This window comes from Panthera uncia, chromosome A2, assembly GCF_023721935.1.
Source record: "Panthera uncia isolate 11264 chromosome A2, Puncia_PCG_1.0, whole genome shotgun sequence".
In the NCBI taxonomy this organism is placed as follows: Eukaryota; Metazoa; Chordata; class Mammalia; order Carnivora; family Felidae; genus Panthera; species Panthera uncia.
In genome coordinates, this window is record NC_064816.1 from 150248319 (window position 1) to 150267255 (window position 18937).

The 18937-nt window shown below is 43.5% G+C and overlaps 1 protein-coding gene across 4 annotated transcripts in view; it reads left to right on the plus strand.

Annotated features, from left to right (window-relative positions):
* The window catches only part of AGK (acylglycerol kinase), an 80824-nt gene that overhangs the window by 9883 nt on the left and 52004 nt on the right, over positions 1–18937 (plus strand). For all 4 annotated transcript variants that reach the window (XM_049641966.1, XM_049641967.1, XM_049641965.1 and 1 more), the window contains one exon: positions 17575–17614. In XM_049641966.1, the coding sequence (XP_049497923.1) occupies positions 17575–17614 (40 nt within the window). The remainder of the gene's footprint in view (positions 1–17574; positions 17615–18937) is intronic.

An 18937-nucleotide genomic window follows, 5' to 3' on the forward strand; every position in this document is an offset into this window, starting at 1 on the left:
AGAGAGAGAGAGAGAGAGAGAGAGAGAGAGAGAGAGAGAGAGAGAGACACACACACAGGGTGTAAGCAGGGGAGGAACAGAGAGAGGGAGACACAGAAGCTGAAGCAGGCTCCAGGCTGTGAGCTGTCAGCACAGAGCCTGACGTGGGGCTTGAACTCACGAGCCGAGCTGTGAGATCATGACCTGAGCCGAAGTGAGAGGCTCAACTGACTGAGCCACCCGGATGCCCCTCTTGCCTGGATTTTTATTAAATACATCCTAACTGTTCTTGCCTCTACTCCTGCCTGGTTTGTATCTAATTTGCACTCCACTGCCAGAGTGATGTTTAAAGAAGTGCGGGTTGCTATTGCTTTTGGATTCGACTCGACCTGACTTGGTGTTGTGTGTGCACATCTCCAGCCCTGCCACATCTACACCTTAGTCTATAGAACTCTCAGGTCACTTTGGAAGAAGTTCACTTTCCTTGAAGTTCTGTCTCAGGGCTCCTGGGAGGGCCTTCACACATCTTGTTCCCCCCTGGAGCACTCTCCCCTCCCTCCTTCCCCAGCCAGCTACCTTTCCTCCAAGTCTCGAACATTATTTCTTCCCTGCCCCACTGCACACACACTTATGTTCTTCCTTTCTGTCTCCTTGGGTGAGGTCTCTATCATCCTGTCCAAGGCCAGTCCCTCCAACGCTGATCTAAATTCTGTTCTTTCTCAAGGGTTATCCTCTCCCTCACTTCATCTTTAAATCTCATCCTTCCTGCTTTTCCCTCCTACTTGTTGAACCCCTGTGGCTTAAACATATTGTTCCTCAACTGTGTACTTCCATTTATTTACTGCTCTGTCTTCTTTCATTTATGCCATTCTTTTTTTAAGTTTATTTTTTTATGTTAGAGAGAGAAAACGTGTGAGCACTTGGGGGAGGGGCAGAATGAGAGGGAGAGAGAGAATCCCAAGCTGGCTTCACACTGTCAGCACTGAGCCTGACACAGGGCTCGATCCCATGAACTATGAGACCATGACCTGAGCCAAAACCAAGCGTCAGATGCTTAACCAACTGAGCCACCTAGGTGCCCCCCATTGATGCCATCCTGGAAGCATATCCCACATCTTCAGTCTCTACCTTCACTTTAGAGTAAGCCTAGTAAAATTGATTTCTATTTCATCTTTTGATTGAACCTGCTCTTGACAAGGTCATTAATAGCCCCATAGTTGTCAAGTTCAATGGATACTTTTCAGTCCTTATCGACCACATTTGTTTCTCTTTGTCTCTCTTTTAGTTACCTGAAGGGTGTCTTTCTCTGCTCATCCCTTAAATGCTGGACTCTCCTGGGTTCCTTTTTTTATTCCACACACTGGTTAGATGGTCATAACCACACTACTGTTTGTAAGTATGGTGTATCAATTTTGGAGTCCTATTTTTCTAGTCTTTACCTTGATTCTCTTGCCGTTGTCTGCACATAAGTGGTCCTGGAGTTCTACCCTGGGATCAGCCATCAGAACATCCTTTCCAAAAGAGAACTCTGATCATGGTCCTCCTCAGCAGACAGCCTGTAAATGGCTCTCCAGTGCTTAGAGTGCAGAGACCCACTTCTTTAATCCAGCACAGAAGGCCCTTGGTGACCCTGCCCTTGTCTTCCTCTCCAGTCTTTTCCTGGTCCCTTCTCGTCCCACCTCCATGGCCCCTCAGCTCGACCTGTGTTCCAGCGGTCCCTAAAAGAAGGCTTGTTTTCTGCTACCCTTCTCTTTGTGTGTGTTCTTTTCCCTCTCCCCACAAACACTGGACTTTTATTCACCTGGTCATTAACTCAAAAATGTCACAGAGGTGGCATTCTCAGATTAAGAGGAAAGAAAAACAACAGTTGCTCAATTATTCATTATTCAAAACAGTGTGTTGAGGAATTACTTTTAACCCCGTGCCAGGCTAGTCACTTCCATGTGTGTGGTCTCATCGAATCCTCAGAATTGTCTTGTGAGAGGGGTAAGAAGATTTCCATACCCGAAATTAGGAAGTTGAGGCTCAGGTAGATTAGTAGCTTGTGGGATTTGGACCCAGGTAAATCTTACCCGAAATCCCATGTCCTTTCTTTGCTGATGACGACTTTGGAGAGCAATGCTCACTTCTGGGTATAAGTACCACTGGATTTATTAATGACACTACCTTTTCACTGCCTTTCGTGTAACTTTATCAGAACTCTTCCGTAATGTTCCTGTTGTAGTTTTAACTGCTCCAATGGAATAAAACCCTTAGAACACCTTTGTTAGCATGCACTATACATCCGTGGTGAAAACCGGACACACTGCCATGGACCAAGACACCTATTTCAAAACCTCCAGAGTGTCATTGGTTCCTCTGTGCTCCGTAGCTGTCTTTGTTGATACCTTTGTCTGACTCCCCTTTTGCTCCCTGTTCTTGCCCTTCCCTCTGCCTTTCCCTTTTTAGCTTCCTTAATAAGTAGATGAGTTGATTTTCCTAAATTCTCTGAACATGTTCAAACATACCACAAAATTGAAAGCATTTTACAATAAACACCTGTCTATTACTTGGAGTCTAGATTTTACTGTATTTGCCTTATCACGTATCTCTCCATTTGTCCATCCCTCTCTGTCTCACTTTTTGATGCATTTCAAAATAATTTGTAGAGGTCTGTACTACCACCTAAATACCTGAAGATGCTTATCAGTAATTCGGTTATAGGCAAATTAGTATTTGCTTATGGTGGTTTTTTAGTTATAGAATTTGTGTAAAATGGAATGTACAGATCTTTTTTTAAAATTTTCTTTAATGTTTGTTTATTTTTGAGAGAGACAGAGCATGAGCAGGGGAGGGGCAGAGAGAGACACAGAATCTGAAGTAGACTCCAGGCTCTGAGCTGTCAGCACAGAGCCGGATGAGGGACTTGAACCCACGAACCTTGGGATCATGACCTGAGCTGAAGTCAGACACTTAACCAACTGAGCCACCCAGGTGTCCCTGGAATGTGCGGATCTTAGGTGTACGTGCACTGAGTTTTTGTCAGGTGCATATACGTGTATCACCGAGATTCCTAGCACGATACAAAATGTTGCCATCACTCTGTGTGTTTTCCTCATGTCCCTTCATGGTCAATCTCTGTCCCCTGCCCCCAGAGGTAACTGTCCTGCTGATTTTTTTTTCCCCCCCACCATAGATTGATTCTTTTCTCCCCCACCATAGATTGATTTCTTCCCCCCTGTTCCAAACTTTATGTACATGGAATAAGATGTATTCTTTTTTTGAAAGGCTTCTTCCTCTCAGCACAGTGGCTTTGAGATTCATCTGTGCTATTGCATTTATCTATAGTTCACTCCTTTATATTGCTCAATAGTAAGAAGGTAAGCCTATTATAATGGTTAATATTTTATACTTAGAGAATTGTAAATTCCTTGATTTTGATTTCTGAGACTGGTGAACATAATATTTTGCATTACTCATTTTAGAAAATACAAATTGTGGTCCACCTGCGTGGATTAGTCGTTTAGGTGTCTGACTCTTAATTTGGGCTCAGGTCACGGTCTCAAAATCCGTGGGATTTAGCCCCGTGTTGGGCTGTGGGCCGACACAGTAAAACCTTGGGAATCTCTCTCTCCCTCTGTCTGCCCCTCCCCTGCTTGCGCATGTATGCATGTTCTCTCTCTGTCTCTGTCTCTCAAAAATAAACATTAAAAAAACCCCAGACAAATTGTTTTATTATACGTATTTGACTTTTTTCTTCCCTTTGAAAGAAAAACAATTTCCTGATGAAGGATTCATGTGCCAGTAATAACAGTTGACTGTATTTTAATGTTGATTTTGCGATTTTAATAATGGTCATGGTTTTTCTAAGGAAAAGTTTTTTCTGCAACAGATTTGGAAGAAGTTGCATATGTTCCTCTTGATCTGTTCCATTTTTGGTTGCTGCCCTTAATTTGTCTTTTGACCCCGGTATCATTTTTTTGCAGGCTCTTTTCCATTGTTAATGTGCTTGTAAGTTTTCTTCCTCGGGAGTGCCTTCCCCTTTTAGTCTCCCTTCCTCTCAGTTTCAAGGAAGAAAACCTGTGATATTTTTCCCTCTGCATAATTTCCCCACAGCCGGTTGCTGGAGTCCACCAGAGCAGGAGCAGCGGGGGCTGCTCTCAGGACTCAGCAAGAGCAATTGAAGAGGAGGAAATGACCCTGTTTGCTGAAAGTAAAGAGAATTTAAGTATTGCTCATTCCTCTTCAACTGCTCTTTCTAGGCTTTCTGGGCTCCCTGGGGGCGATTATGCTCCAGGTTCTTCAGTTCATCCTGTCGGCAGTTCCCTGCAACAGTCCCTCTCTTGTTCCTCACCCTTCAGTAGCACAGAATCTGCTAATAAAAAGTGCGGGGGAGAGGAGGCAGTGTAGTCTTAAAGTTGTCTCCGGAGTCAGGCAGAACTGACGCTTCCTAGCAGTGTGACCTCGGGCTCCCTAAACCTTAGGTCCCCCTGTACAGTGGGATGATAAGAGTGCCTCACTGGGTCATTGAAGGATTGAGTGAGGAGCCATAAAGCTGTTAGCGTCGTGCCTGATAGACAGGAGGTTCAACAAATGCTAGTAATTGTGAGTAAATTTGATGTTCAGTACGTTGGGAGTTAACATGAATTACTTCTGGTAACTGGCAGTGAATGATTTGAGAGACAACCGGTGAGGAAGGAAGACCAGGATCTGCCAGATGGTCTAATAAGATCTCAGCCTTATTATTTCACTTTGCGTGGAACAGGACAGCTTGGAAAGTGTGGTTTTACGACAGAACATAACCCCAGGCGAGGCGGGGCGTAAGCAGTTACAGTTGGCTTGGTCTGGACCATCATGCATCTGATTTCAGCTCCCATTGTTGCTTTCATCTCTGGGGATCTCGTGCTTGCTCGTCCTGGGTCTGGTTTCTCTCCCTGTGATTTTGGTTGGCGAGCCTTGGCACAGGTTCTGAACTTCCTTTCCTGGCTCCGCAGTCAACGGTAGCCCTGCTCTTCCTCTGTTCTGGCTCCTCGTGCTCAGCTCCGTCCTTTGGCTCCGTGCTCTGGCACTGGTTCAGTCACCCACCTTGGCCTGTGACCCAGGGCTCCCGCCATTCATTTCTGTGGGGCGTCTAGTCTCTCAGCCAGAACTCTTGATACTTTCTTGGGGATTTTAAAGTCCCATTGACACTATGAATCCCTGAACGTGAAACTTGCAAAGCAAATGCGAAGCTAAGTGATGGTCCTGGGCCGTGTGTCCCTAGGTTTTTATTAATATTGGAGTTTTTTCCCTCCGAATATAGAAAGGTTAATCTTGATGACTGTATCATCAGCTTTCACCAGCACGGGTGGGAGCTCACCTTTCAAGTTCTGTGGCCAGAATTGCTTAGAAGAAGTAAAAATAAGTGGTTTTAAGTTGGCACGAGGGGTGTGTTGAGTGTCATTCAGTTTTATCGAGAACTTGGTAATAGTAATGATGATGATCACTCACACTCAATCAGGGCTTGTCATATACCAGACGTGATTCTAAGCACTTTATGTTTATTAACTCATTTTATCCTCCGAACAACTTTGAGATGGTTATTCATCTCCTACTAGTGTGAGATTAATAACCCTAGAAGGAGGCAGAAACCAAGGGAGAGCAAGATTAAGTATTTTGCCCAAGGTCACACAGCTAAAAAGTGGGAGAGCCCTGATTCCAAACCAGGTAGTCCTTACCTTAACCTCTGGAAATGGCTCCTGTATCTAAGGGAGCCGGGGAGAAATGAAGAGCCGTAAACTGAAGATTGTCATCTGTCATAGACTCCATAGGACATAAGACAGATACTTTAACGTAGTGCTTCAAGTCTGGGCTTCTGAGCTAGTTGGGTCCGAGCCTTGTGTGTGCCACTTGCTGGGTGAGTGACTTTGGGCAGATTATTCAACCTTGTTAAACTTCTCCTTATTCATCCGTATAACATCTGACAACCTTATTGTGACACTTAGGAGATATAATCACAGCTGCTGGCACAAATTAAAAGAGCAGTTACTTTTATTATGAATGCATGAGGCGCTCTGTGCTGGGTCCTGTTTGAAGGTACAAAGTAAATGTCAGGGGTGCCTAAGAAAAGATTAAAGTTTTTTTATTATGGAGATTTTAGTCATATAAAAATCAGAATAGTAAAATCCCCATGTGTTCTCACCCTGCCTCCATAAATACCAACATTTTACTGATCTCATTTCATTTCTCTACTTTTTTTTTTTCCCCTCTGGAATATTTTGATGCAGATTTTCAGAAATTCTAGCTTCTATCATTTATACTTCGGTACCTTGTCTTTAATAAGTAAGAACTTAAAAAATCACAATGGCATTATTATGAACCTAACAATACTGAAATTCTTTTGTCTTCTCATATCCAACCTGTTTATATTTTCCCTCCTAGCCCCCCATTCTTTGTTTTATGGTTTGTTCAAATCAATATCAAAAGAAGTTTTGACACATTGCATTTAGTATCTATTTCTAAAGCCTCTCGAACTATAACCCCCTCCTTCTTCTAAAGTATTTATTTATTTTCAAAACCAGGCAGGTCTGCCTTTTCCCTGGAGGGTTTTTCATAATCGAGATTTGGTGGATAAGTTATACCATTCAGTGCTGCGCAGAGTCCTGTGGGGGCCTGAGGCAAGGAGAAAAATCAATGATGTTGGTTCTGTGTTTATTTCAAACCGTGATACTGTGTTCATCATGGGTCTTGTGCATTCATTTTGATTTTTAGAATTATTAATTGTCTCCATTGTGGTTTTTTTGGTGTGAATTTTGCACCTGAGGTGAATGCCTTACTCTCCTCATTGTAGTCTCAGCCCTGAGTCATTTAATCTGTTCCCCTGTCTCTCCTGTGTCTTATAAACTGGCGATCAGACCCAGGTGCTAGAGCTTTGCTGCTGTCCAAAGCGTGGGCCGTGCTCCTGCAGCGCAGTTCCTCCTGGGAATGGATTAGAAACGCAGAGTCTCAGGACCCAACCCAGACCTGCTGAGTCAGAATGTGCATTTAACCAGGTCCCCAGGGGATTTGTGTGTATACTGAGATTGAGGATCACGGCTCCCGAGGCAGAATTAGATTCAGGTTTAATTTTTAGGGCAAGCATGCTTCATACACGTGTTGTGGATTTCTTCTCGTATCGTGTCAGGAAGTACGTGGTGTGGGGTTGTCCTGCTTTTGGCGGATCAGTGGATTCGGAGGCAGTCAGCTTAGTCCACCCATTAGAAAGTGAAGACCGTGGCTTCTTAGAGTTACTAGAGCCACGTGGTTAAGAGGAGGAGTGACCACACGGGTTCGAATGTCGGCTTTCCATCTGGCCAGCTATGAAACCTCGCTGTGCTTCAATTCTCTCTAAACTCTAACTTCAATTCTCTGTCTAGTGGAACCCATTTCTTTGGGTTGTCATGCCGATTTTCTTAGAATAGGGCCAGGCACAAAAAAGCTCTCCATCAGAAATAGCACATCGTCTTCTGGCTTTTCCATCCTTATCAGAGAAAGCCTCAAAACAAAGATGTGTTTGGAGTTGGGCCTTGCGGTGAGTGGGACAGTGTGCTAGGTGATGTTAATGCCTTGAGCATAGGCAGAAACTGGAAATGCAGTGTATTTTTGGAGATTAGCAAAGAATTTGACTTCACTATAGACTACAGTTAGTTTTTTTTTTTTTTTTTTGGTAGAATAGGAGAAAAAGTTCAATTATGGAAGTCTTTGTAGGCAGTTTGTAGTATTTGGTGAACAGTGGAGATACAGTGAAGATGTTTAAGGAGAGGAGCATGTCATGAGCAAAGTGGCACTCAGGAAGCTTAGTCCAGCACCCTTGGGCAAGATACGTTGGAGGGGGAAGGCATGTGGTTTGGGAGGGCATTTCGTCATAGAAGCTAAGAGAAGCCAGACCACAGTGATGGCATTGGGAGTGGGAAAATAAATGGGTGGAATAAGGCTGTGATAACATAATACCTGAGCATGAGCACTGTAGGCAGGTAGACTGCTGGTTGGTTTGCGTTTTGCTATTTACCAGCTGCGACCTTTATCAAGTACTTAATCCATTCAACTTCTGCACCCCAGTCACCTTCTGGGGTAATGGCGATAATGAGATCTGCTTTGCAGGTTAGTTGTAAGGATTAAGTGAGATGATGCATTTCCTAGTACTGCTACTGTGCCCGTCTCCTAGCTTCCCCTTGGTAAATGCTAGTTCTTATTATCATTCGATGATGGACTGTGTTTGGTTGAAGGAGAGGAAGGTAAGTCATTTTTTGGTTTCAAGACTAGGATAATTGGTGATACAGAAAGAGGCAAGTCGCCAGGGAGAATTGGTTTAAGGAGGAGGTATTATTCTCTTCCCTTTAAGCTATGTTGGGTTAGAGACTCTGACAGCAGATCCAGGGGGAAATGTGTTAGATTCCAGGGGTAAATTATGCATGCGCCACACTTGACTAGACCTGTATTATTTCTTTGGGTACACATTATGGTTTTAGTAATGTCTTGGGCTTCATTTTGTTCCGGATCTCTGGGGTTCTGACAAAGCAGATGTTTTACCTTGACATCCATTGAGATTAGCCTCTGCCTTTGCAGTCGGTGGTCCCAGGCCTGGCTTGTCCAGCACGGGCCGAAGGTAGCGAGGGATTTTTCCCCTCCTGGCTTTTCCTCATTTCACATTTTGTTGTGGTTTTAAAAAAGCAGTTTGTTTTGCTTTTCAGCCATTTCAGGGTTCTCTCTCTCTCTCTCTCTCTCTCTCTCTCTGTGCAGGCTGATGCTGAAGTTTGGGGTATTAATAGGTGCTATTTAAAGAAGCTCATTTATGGGCAATTAAATAACATGCCTGTCAGCCCAGATTTGATAGGGAATAGGGAACTTTTTTTTTTTTTTAAGTGCAATGAAGTTTAATTATATTCCCTCTCCTTTTAGCTCTTTTGTCATTTTATTTAGAAAACAGATTTCTTCTTTTCTAAAAAAATCTGTATTCTTTCCCATATGTTTATTGGTGGGGGGGTGGGGTGGGGTGGAGAGGACTGAGATGGAAGGGCAGGAGATATATTTAAGTTATGTTTTGTTTTATTGATTTCACATCACTTTTAGTGATATTTCTATCAGTGGTATTAGCTGCTCCAAGCACTGCAGAGAGAACAGTCGAAGCTCAGGCTAAACTAACCCCTCTGTAGGTGGTAACTGACATCTCCAATATTGTATGTCACGAAACAGCACAAATACTGACAATAGTTGATGAGTTTATAGGTCAGAAGGTCTGTCCTGTATTCCGGAGCCCAGGCTGAATACCCCTTTATGCATGTGGTTTATAGAGCACAACTCGGAGGGTAGGAGGAAGGGAAGAAGGGACTCGGCCTACAGTATCTTTTCGAATAGCTGACATAACCTCTCTGTAACGTTTTCTCTCTTGCCTTTTAATACAGCAGTAGATAAGGGTACCTTGTGTAAAACTGACAAGAGTAGCTATTTCCACTAGATTTTTAATTTCAGTGCTGGGTTATTCATTCTTGTTCACTGTGGACTTGAGTGACTGGGGCTCTCCCCACTCCCCCTTCCTGTTTTAGTAAATACAGTCTGGGGAAAATGCCCTTGGCTTTCATTATAGTGTTATTGGAAATGTTGATCCTTGCATTGTTATATATACCACCAGGGAAAGAAGTCCAAATATACCACCATTTGACCTCAGAGCTCCTGAACCCAAGTTTGGTGTATCCTTGTCACTAGCCCAGAACCCTTGTCCTTTACAGTTGATGGTAGACTTTAGCTTCCTTCTTCCTTTGCTAAAACTCACCGACAGCACCAGGGGTGACAGAATTTTAATGCCAGCGATTGCCTGCCTGCCTCCTTATTTTCTTTCTTCTTTTGTGCATTCTAAGGGTCATTAAAATGAAGGCAGTCACCACTCAATGTATGCTTATCAGTAGTAATTCTTCTTGACACTTGATACTTTCACGACATTAGGGAACTTCTTTATCTCATTATGGTTGGGAGACGTAAGAAGATACAAATTTCTGAAGTCGCAGGTAGCACATCATGGGGAGGCCTGGAGAACCAGAAGGGACATCATTCTCTGGTTAAACGGGAAGACCAGACCAGAAGGCCCTAACATCCTTCTCAAAGTCATAAATGTTTTTATCGTTCTCCTAGAGTTTGTAACCCATCACGTTCCCCATTTACGTCTCTCCGAGTGAGCCTTCTTTAGGCCCAGAATAGATCTTCGAGTGTTCTTCTCGAACACAATGCATGTCTTCCGGCTCGGTGACCAGTCTTTCCCTTGGGCAGAGATGATCACCATTTTCTCACGGGTGACACTGATCACTGCCGCTGCCATTATCTGTTCGGGTGGGGGCGATGTGTGCTTGACAAAGCTCCCTGCTGTGCACATAAGAGAATCCCTTCTCTATGGTTTTTTCTGTCTCTCCTTCCATCTCCACTCCATCCAGGCTGTTCCATGGACAACCAGTGCTCACCGCCCCTGGCAATATCATGCTTAATTACTCGAGTAGGCTTGGGTGAGTTGAAGTAGTTGCTGTAAACATCTAAACTTGAAATCTGTTTTGTGTAAAACAGAAACTGGGTTGCATGCACCAGGGGAAAAGCTGGTGGTAGAAATTGCTATACAGTTTGTTTCTAGACTGTAGTGGGAAATATCTGTTTTTGGGAAATTGGATAGATCAATATGATTTTTTTGTTAACATGCAAAGTTGTTATTGAAATTACAACTTATCTTACTTTGCAGTCCTAAAGTAATAAATAAAACATTTATGGCTCAGAATAAATTGTGAACATCCCATTTCCTGTGGTAGCAGGCATGTTTGTATTCTTTTAAAGCCTCAGGCAGAGTGACATCAGCAGGTTTTTTTCATTTCCTAATCCAGAAGCTTCTGATTTCTGTCAAAGGACCTGCATTTTAGTACTGAGCAGATAGATCTTTAGGGACCTTTTAAAAAATGATTTCTTTTTAACGTTTATTTCTTTTTAAGAGAGAGAGAGAACGAGAGAGCAAGCACAAGCTGGGGAGGTTCAGAGAGAGAGAGAGGGAGATGCAGAATCTGAAACAGGCTCCAGGCTCTGAGCTGTCTAGCACAGAGCCCGACCTGGGGCTCGAACTCACGAACTGCAAGATCATGACCTGAGCTTGGTTAAGTGGCTGCTTGGTTAAATGACTGAGCCATCCAGGCACCCCTTCAGGGACCCCTTTTTGATATGACTACATGTTAAATTGTGCTAAACTTCAGTTCTCTTGGGAGACTGCATGATGTAGTAGAAAGAGCATGGACTTGGAATTTATATATGGTGTGTGTGTGTGTGTGTGTGTGTGTGTGTGTGTGTGTGTGTGAGTGTGAGTGTGAGTGACAGGGTTTTAGCTTCACCTTCAGATTTTTGATCCACGAGCAATCTAGAATTTCTCTGATAACAGACTCAGCCACTGGGACGGTTCTTAGGATGCTTCTTAGTATACCAGAAGGAGTTCTTCATTTAGCTTTCTAGTTCCTCATTTAACTAGTTCTTTTACCCACTCCCCCAAGCATGCGCGCACACACACGGTTCTTGATCTGGTCAGGTTTCCATGACCTTTCTAACTTTTCATCCTCAACTGTACCACGGTGATTTCTTCTCTTGCCCTTTGGTGGTAATTACAGAGAAGAGCTATCTCAGGTGGGTCTGTGGCTTCAAGAATGCCAAACACTCATACAAAGAATCACCTTCAGTTTTTTCTGCGGGACAAAGTCTGCCTGTGAGCACAGTGAGTCAGTCTTTCCTGATGAAACATTTGCCACTTATTTATTGAACAGTTATTTATTGAGTAACTTTTATCTACAAGAGGTGCTGTGTGCAGAAGAGAAAATGAGAAAATGGTGAATTATCCATGAATTCAAGGCAGTTATAGTGAAGGAAGAAAGGGGAGACCAGCAGTTTTGTGTGTGGTGGGCTAAGGGTGTGGGTGGCATCGGGTGTGGCCTTTCTAGTTTTTAAAAGGGATGAGGGATAGAGGGATCAGATCCTTGCAGGGGGAATGTTCACTGTTTGTTTTAGGAAAAGCAAAAGCGTGTGGTTTTTGCGGCATCAAGAGCACGACGGGAGATAAGGAAGTGGTTCTTAACTTCTTTCCTCAGTTACCCACTGCATTTTTCCTTTGGCTTTCAAATGAGGTGCAGTCTGTGTACGTGAGATTCATCCGGCGTTCTCTGTCATCTGTCCCAGGGCTCAGGGCATCTCTTCGGCTGCTTCTGCTTCTCCCCTTCTCATGTAGACCATCCGATCCGCTCTCATCCCTCCATTACCACATGTATCTTTAGTCAAGATTACTGTTGGAATTCCACACGTGTATTTCCAGCTGTCCCTTGGACACCTCCACCTGGACTCACCCCTATCTCCGATCGACAAATCCAGAACTAAGCCCAGCTTCCGCCCTCCTAAACCCGTGTCCCCTACCACAGCCCACTTCTGAGTGGTACCGCCTTCCACCGATGGCTCAGTGCAACAATGTGGACACTGCCTTGGACCCCTGCCTTCCCTTTCTTCCCCACAGGCCAGCCCTTGGGTTTGCTTCCAAAACATCTGCTGCCTCTGTCCTCTCCTGGATCCTGATTCCCGTGGGTCATCCTGTCGTCCTGGCTGTCTTGCATTCCTGGAGAACCCTCCCTGGTCTCCCTGGCTCCAGTCTTTCCTTCAACCATGGCTGGCTGACTTCACACTGCAGCTGGAATGGTCCTCCTAACACGTCACTCTGGCCACATCCTGTATCTTCCTAACACCTTTTAAAAGTTTTGGGGCGCCTGGGTGGCTCAGTCGGTTAAGCATCCGACTTCGGCTCAGGTCATGATCTCATGGTCCGTGAGTTCGAGCCCCGCGTCAGGCTCTGTGCTGACAGCTCAGAGCCTGGAGCCTGTTTCAGATTCTGTGTCTCGCTCTCTCTCTCTCTGACCCTCCCCCGTTCATGCTCTGTCTCTCTCTGTCTCAAAAATAAATAAACATTAAAAAATAAAAAAAAAAGTTTCTTATGACCTAAGGGTAAAGCCCTGATTCCTTAAATAGCTTAAAAGGGCCGTGGCAGTCTGGCCTGTGCCTCCCCTCCTCTTCCGTGGCTCCTCCCATGGCAGGCCGGCCTCCAGCTGTCCTGAACTTTCACTTTCCCATATTGGCCCTTCCTCACGCTCTCAGGCTTGTACATGCTGTTTCCTTTGCGTTCTCCTCCCTATTTTTGCCTTGCTACTTTTTATTTCTCCCCTAAATGTACACTTGAGGGCCACTTCCTATAAAAAGCCTTCTCTAATTCCCCCAAGACTCGATTAGGTATTCCTAAATGTGCCCCTTTTACGGAGCACATAAAAGTCACGTCACCTTACGATTGCCTGTCAAATTGTCTTTCTTCCCTTCGAATCTGTAAACTTCATGAGGGGAGGGCTGAGTTTATTCACTAGTATATCCAGGACATCTGCGCAGCGCCTGGCATATCATTTATCAAGAAACCGGTCTTTTACTTTATCACTAATACTTGCCAAGAGCTATTTCAGGTCAGGACCAAATCTGGTTCGTTGTACCATACCAAACACTTTGTGTTCAATGACTATTTCACCTGCTGCCTTTGGGAACTTTATTGTACTTGACCTTACTAAAAACATTATATGAATGTAAATTTTAAAAGTTCAGTGAGATTAGGAGGTAATGTGGTTAACTGAGTGAATGTGCTATGAAGTAGATAGATGAATGAGTATTGCCCATTCACGATTCTCTGAGGCTAAGAGAAAGCTTTAAAGCATGCATTTTAGGGTCAAGTTGGCATGGGTTGGAATGCCAGCTCTACCATTTAGTCACATGGTGGTCTCGGGCAAGTCAGTTCCTGCTCTGAGCCTCAACTTCTTCATACATAAAATGAGAATATAATGCCAGTCTTGCAAGGTTGTTACAAAGATTAAAGGTTTGTGAGAACAGCTGCTATAATATCTGACACATGGAAGTCGCTCTATGAATTTTAAGTTATTTTCTCTTTTATTCCAACAAAGCTGCCTTTCCTGAAACATTTTTGGAATTTCTTTTTTGAAATGGTTTTCAGAGCTGGTTATAGATCATCAGAATATATCAATGGGAGAAATCATTTTTTCTTTGAGGATGTGTGATTTTTAGAAACAGCTTGGTTCAGAGAGCAAGATCAAGATAGTTAATACCATTTTTGATATTAAAAAAATTGTGATTATAATGAGATTTTCTTTTGTAGCATCTAAATTGGTACATTTTCTAGCTTTCTCACAGGTGGCATTGACAGCATATTCCATCTGGCACATTAAAATCCAGGGAATTAATTATAAAACTTTTGATTTTGAATAGTGCTCTGATAAATCAAATAGTATTAGCAAGCTCAAGAGAACTGAGGTCTTTAATCATCTACTTAATCACAAGTTAACATTCAAAATTTTACTTCTAGTGAAAAGGAATTTGGGGAAAAAAATGATCCAAGGTGTTACCCATCCTCTTGTCTGTATTTGGGGTCATTCTCTTCTTACCTAGGTCTGCAGGAATCCATGTGGCTGAAATACAGTAAGGCAGATGGTATCTAGCAATGACCCAGAGGAGCCTGGCACGTTCAAGGGCCTGCCCCTGCTAGGAGGGGAGCCAGCTGGGGGAAAGGGATGGGGACATACAGGCAGGTAGGCAGCTTTTATAGCAGTACAGAGGCCTTGTAGAGAGTAATCTGTAGGATGTATCTGTCGTATAAAAGACTGGAGGCACAGGTAATTCTATAGGAAGAATACATTAAAGTGGGTGTTTGGAGGAGCATAGTTCTGTGTGGTGGTAGTGGTCCCCCCAGGGCAGTGTGGAAGCTGGATTGAGGATGAGCCCAGTCCAGGGGATCCAGTGACAAATGCTCAGGTTGCTGCAAGGAACCCAGTTTTCTTTGGTGATCTATTGGTTACCAAGGGTTTAGTATTTTTACCTTGTCACGGTATAGAAGTCGTGGATGTGAGGTGTCAAGTCAACTATAAAGTGGTGTTGTCATGTTAATTACTTTTAAATATTTTACTACTTGGTGCCTTGAATTTCCCTAATCGCGCGCGCGCGCGTTTAAATGACATATATAATTGTTGCTGTTAGGACGATTCACTGAGAGCAGTTGATGGAGAGCTTTTGGGTAGAATATTTATGAATCTCTGGTGGGGGAGAGGAGAGAAGCTTATGCAGCGACCTTTTGCCACAGGGTAGGAGGGAATGGTCACCCAAGCAAGTGGGGACTGAGCCTGGCAGTAAAAGGTGCCTGTGGTCTAGATTTCACAAAGGGTTAGCCCCCCCTAAAATGTTTGTTGTAGAGCAGCCTGCACTTCTGAGTGTCATTTTAATTTTAATAGCACATTGTTCTTAGGTTTCAGATGGGGAGCACTTTTAAAATTAAATTAAACGAAAATTCCAGTATTGTTAACATATGGGGTTATATTAGTTTCAGGTGCACAATATAGTGATGCAGCAGTTCCAGACATCGCCTGGTGCTCCTCATCATATACTTGATCTTAGCCAAAAGGCCAAGAAGCGATCTCATCATGATAAATGTACTCTTTATTCCCCATCACCTCTTTTACCCGCCCCCCACCTCCCCTCTCATAACCACCAGTTTGCTCTCTTTAGTTAGAGTCTCTTTTTTGGTTTGTCTCTTTTTTTTTTTTCCCCCTTTGTTTCTTTCTTATGTTCTACCTATGAGTGAAATCATGTTGTCTTTCTCTGACTTATTTTGTTTAGCATTATACTCTCTAGCTCCATCCATGTCCTCGCAAATGGCAGGATTTCATTCTTTTTATGGCTGAATAATATTCCATTGTATTTATATACCACATCTTCTGTATCCATTCATCTGTCGATGCACACTGGGTTGCTTTCCCGTCTTGGCTGTTGTAAATAATGCTGCAGTAAACACAGGGGGACACATATCCCTTCAAATTAAGTGTTGTTGTGCTTTGGTAAAAACCCACAGATGGGCGGCATGGGTGCTTCCCTCACACAGTGCTTTCTTCTGAAAGCTGACCGCCCTGTGAAATCTGGGGTGGTTCTCCAGCCTGGCTGTGGAAGAAAAATCATTGAGTAGCCTTTGACCGCAGCTATGGCAAAAAGCGAAAGGTTGTTTAATTTCTTTTAGTTTAACCTTAACTCAAAATTAGGTTTTGAATGACTGTAAAAATGCAAAATTTGGGGTGTCTGGGTGGCTCAGTCAGTTAAGCGTCCGACTTCGGCTCAGGTCATGATCTCACGGTCCGTGAGTTCGAGCCCCCCATTGGGCTCTGTGCTGACAGCTCAGAGCCTGGAGCCCGTTTCAGATTCAGTGTCTCCCTCTCTCTCTGCCCCTCCCTGTTCATGCTCTGTCTCTTTCTGTCTCAAAAATAAATAAACGTTAAAAAAATTAAAAAAAAAAATGCAAAATTCAAAGTCTCCAATGTTATGAGAATGGTCTAAAAAGAGTATTTTTTTATTTTTTTTAGAAATAATTTAAGTGAAAGAACCCTTTTCTCCTTTCAGTTCTTTCCTATAAATTGTTTATTAGTGTTTTTAACTGTGGTTAACCAGGTTCAAATTACTATCTTAGCGCCATCAACATGCATTAGGATAGACTCTTACAAGAAGACCTGGGGTCTGGTAGGCAGTCAGCCATTTAAAATGCTCTTATAGTATAAATGGCATAGACACATTTTAGGAACCTTTTATGTTAAATAGACAAACATTTTTCTGACAGAATGTTTTCATTTTTGCAAGCCAAAATTTCACCTCATGCCAGAATTTTCCACTTGTGATATAATTGAGTGTCTGACAGGGATATAAAAAATAAGAGATTCAGATAAAACAGTAGCAGCAGCAACTAAACATCAAATTTATTTCTGGAGAATGACCTGAGTAATTTCCACTGGATAACGAAAGTACAGGATAGGTGCTTTAATCTTCTCATGCCGGGCTAACAAACTACTGCAAACCTAGTGACTTAACATGGCAAGAATTTATCATCTTCCAGTGCTTGGGGTTGGAAGTCCAACACGGGTCTCACTGGGCTAAAATCAAGGTGTCCACAAGAACCGCGCTCCTTCTGGAGGCTCTAGGGGAGAAGCCATTTCCTTGCCTTCCCAGCTTCTAGAAGGTACCTCCATTCGCTGACTGGCGGCCTCCTCCCATCCTCAGGGCCAGCAAACTTGCACCTTTCTGACAATTTTTCCATAGTCCCCTTTGCTGCTGATCACAGGCAGGAACTTTTAGGGACCCCCGTGATTAGATTAGGCTCCCCTGCATAAAACCAGGATCATCTTCCCATCTCTAGATCCTAAACTTAATCACATCTGTTAAAGCCCCTTTGCCACCTAAGTAAGGTGACATATTTTCAGGTTCTGGGGATTAGGATGTGGACATCCTGGAGGGAGTGGTATTTTGTCTACCATTATGTAAATACTTAACACAGGATTTCATTCAGGGAAAGTACTTTTCACAAGTGCCTGTGCTTTGTTACAGGTCTTTTAGAAACTTTCACTTGGGTATTTTATAGGGAAGGGTTGTACTTTCTTTTTTTAAATACTTGAAAAAGCCAGTTTTACTTGTTTGGATCTTAACCTGCTTGCTAAAGCTAATGTTCATTCTCTTTGTTTGCTTTGATAGTGATAACCTGCTAAGGAGAGCTGCCTGCCAAGAAGCTCAGGTAATGTCACTTAATGTGCTAAAGTGAAAACCCGCTTTATCTCTACTGCGCAGAACACCCCGGCTCTTCCAGGGGACCTGCTCGGTGCCTTGCCTCGGTGTGGTTTGGAGAGATTTTCCTACTATCCGGATGAGTCAGGCTGAGAGCCAGCTCTGAAGAAAGCTGGAGGAAGTTAGCCATCTGGTGAAGAGCAGTTCTAACGCCCACCCCTTTAGACATGCTTACTTCTGGATTCGACCTAAGAGTGCATTAAGTGGGCTGGTTGGAGCTCGGGGAGTTTGTTCATGTCTGTGGTTGTCCTTGAAGATCAGACTAAGCCCTGAATCTCCCCTGCTCCAAATAACCCCCAAGGATGTCCGTTCAGAGCAGGTATTGCCCCTCGAAGTCAAATCTTCTTAAAACTGTTGATTCATATTTTTGAAGCCTGTTTAGCACAGTTGATTCATACCATGTGTGTGTGGTTCTTCCAGGCCTGTGATACTGCACTTAAATATTCCTCTATCTGGCTGCATTAGTTATGGTTGAATTAGAAATCCTTTCAAGTTGAATGGGGCGCCTGGGTGGCTTAGTCGGTTAAGCATCCGACTTCGGCTCAGGTCTGATCTCAACGTTCGAGAGTTCAAGCCCTATGTCAGGCTCTGTGCTGCCAGCTCAGACCCTGGAGCCTGCTTCGGATTCTGTGTCTCCCTCTCTCTCTCTGACCCTCCCCACTCGCACTCTGTGTCTCTGTCTCTTTCTCTCAAAAATAAAAAACATTAAAAAAAAAAATCCTTTCAAGTTCAAGACCATGTTTTTGTTCTTCCATCCCCTCCAAGTTTGTACATTATACTTTGCAGGTGAAATTCCATGAGTTCCTGAGTTGCCTTTTTGTTGTATGTCATTTAAGCTTATGATATCAGAAATACCAAAAAGGAAACATGAAGTAAAAAACGACAAAGGTATGATGTATTTAGTAGAAGATGTGGTGGCAAGCCTCATATTTGTTACTGAAATGTTTTCATAGATGACAATGACAATAGATACTATTAATAAATTCTTCTCTTTGATGATTATCTAACTGTTCTAAATCTGTGGTTAAGAATTTGATTACTTCTGTTGTTTGTTTTTATCTCCTATGGCTCTGCTGTTTTGAAAATCGATTCAGGGGACGCCTGGGTGGCATAGTCGGTTGAGCGTCTGACTCTTGATTTTGGCTCAGGTCATGATCCCAGGGTCGTGGGGTCAAGCCCCATGTTGGGCTCCATGATGAGTGTGAACCCTGCTTGAGATTCTCCGTCTCTCTCCCTCCGTCTCTCTCCCTCCGTCTCTCTCCCTCCGTCTCTC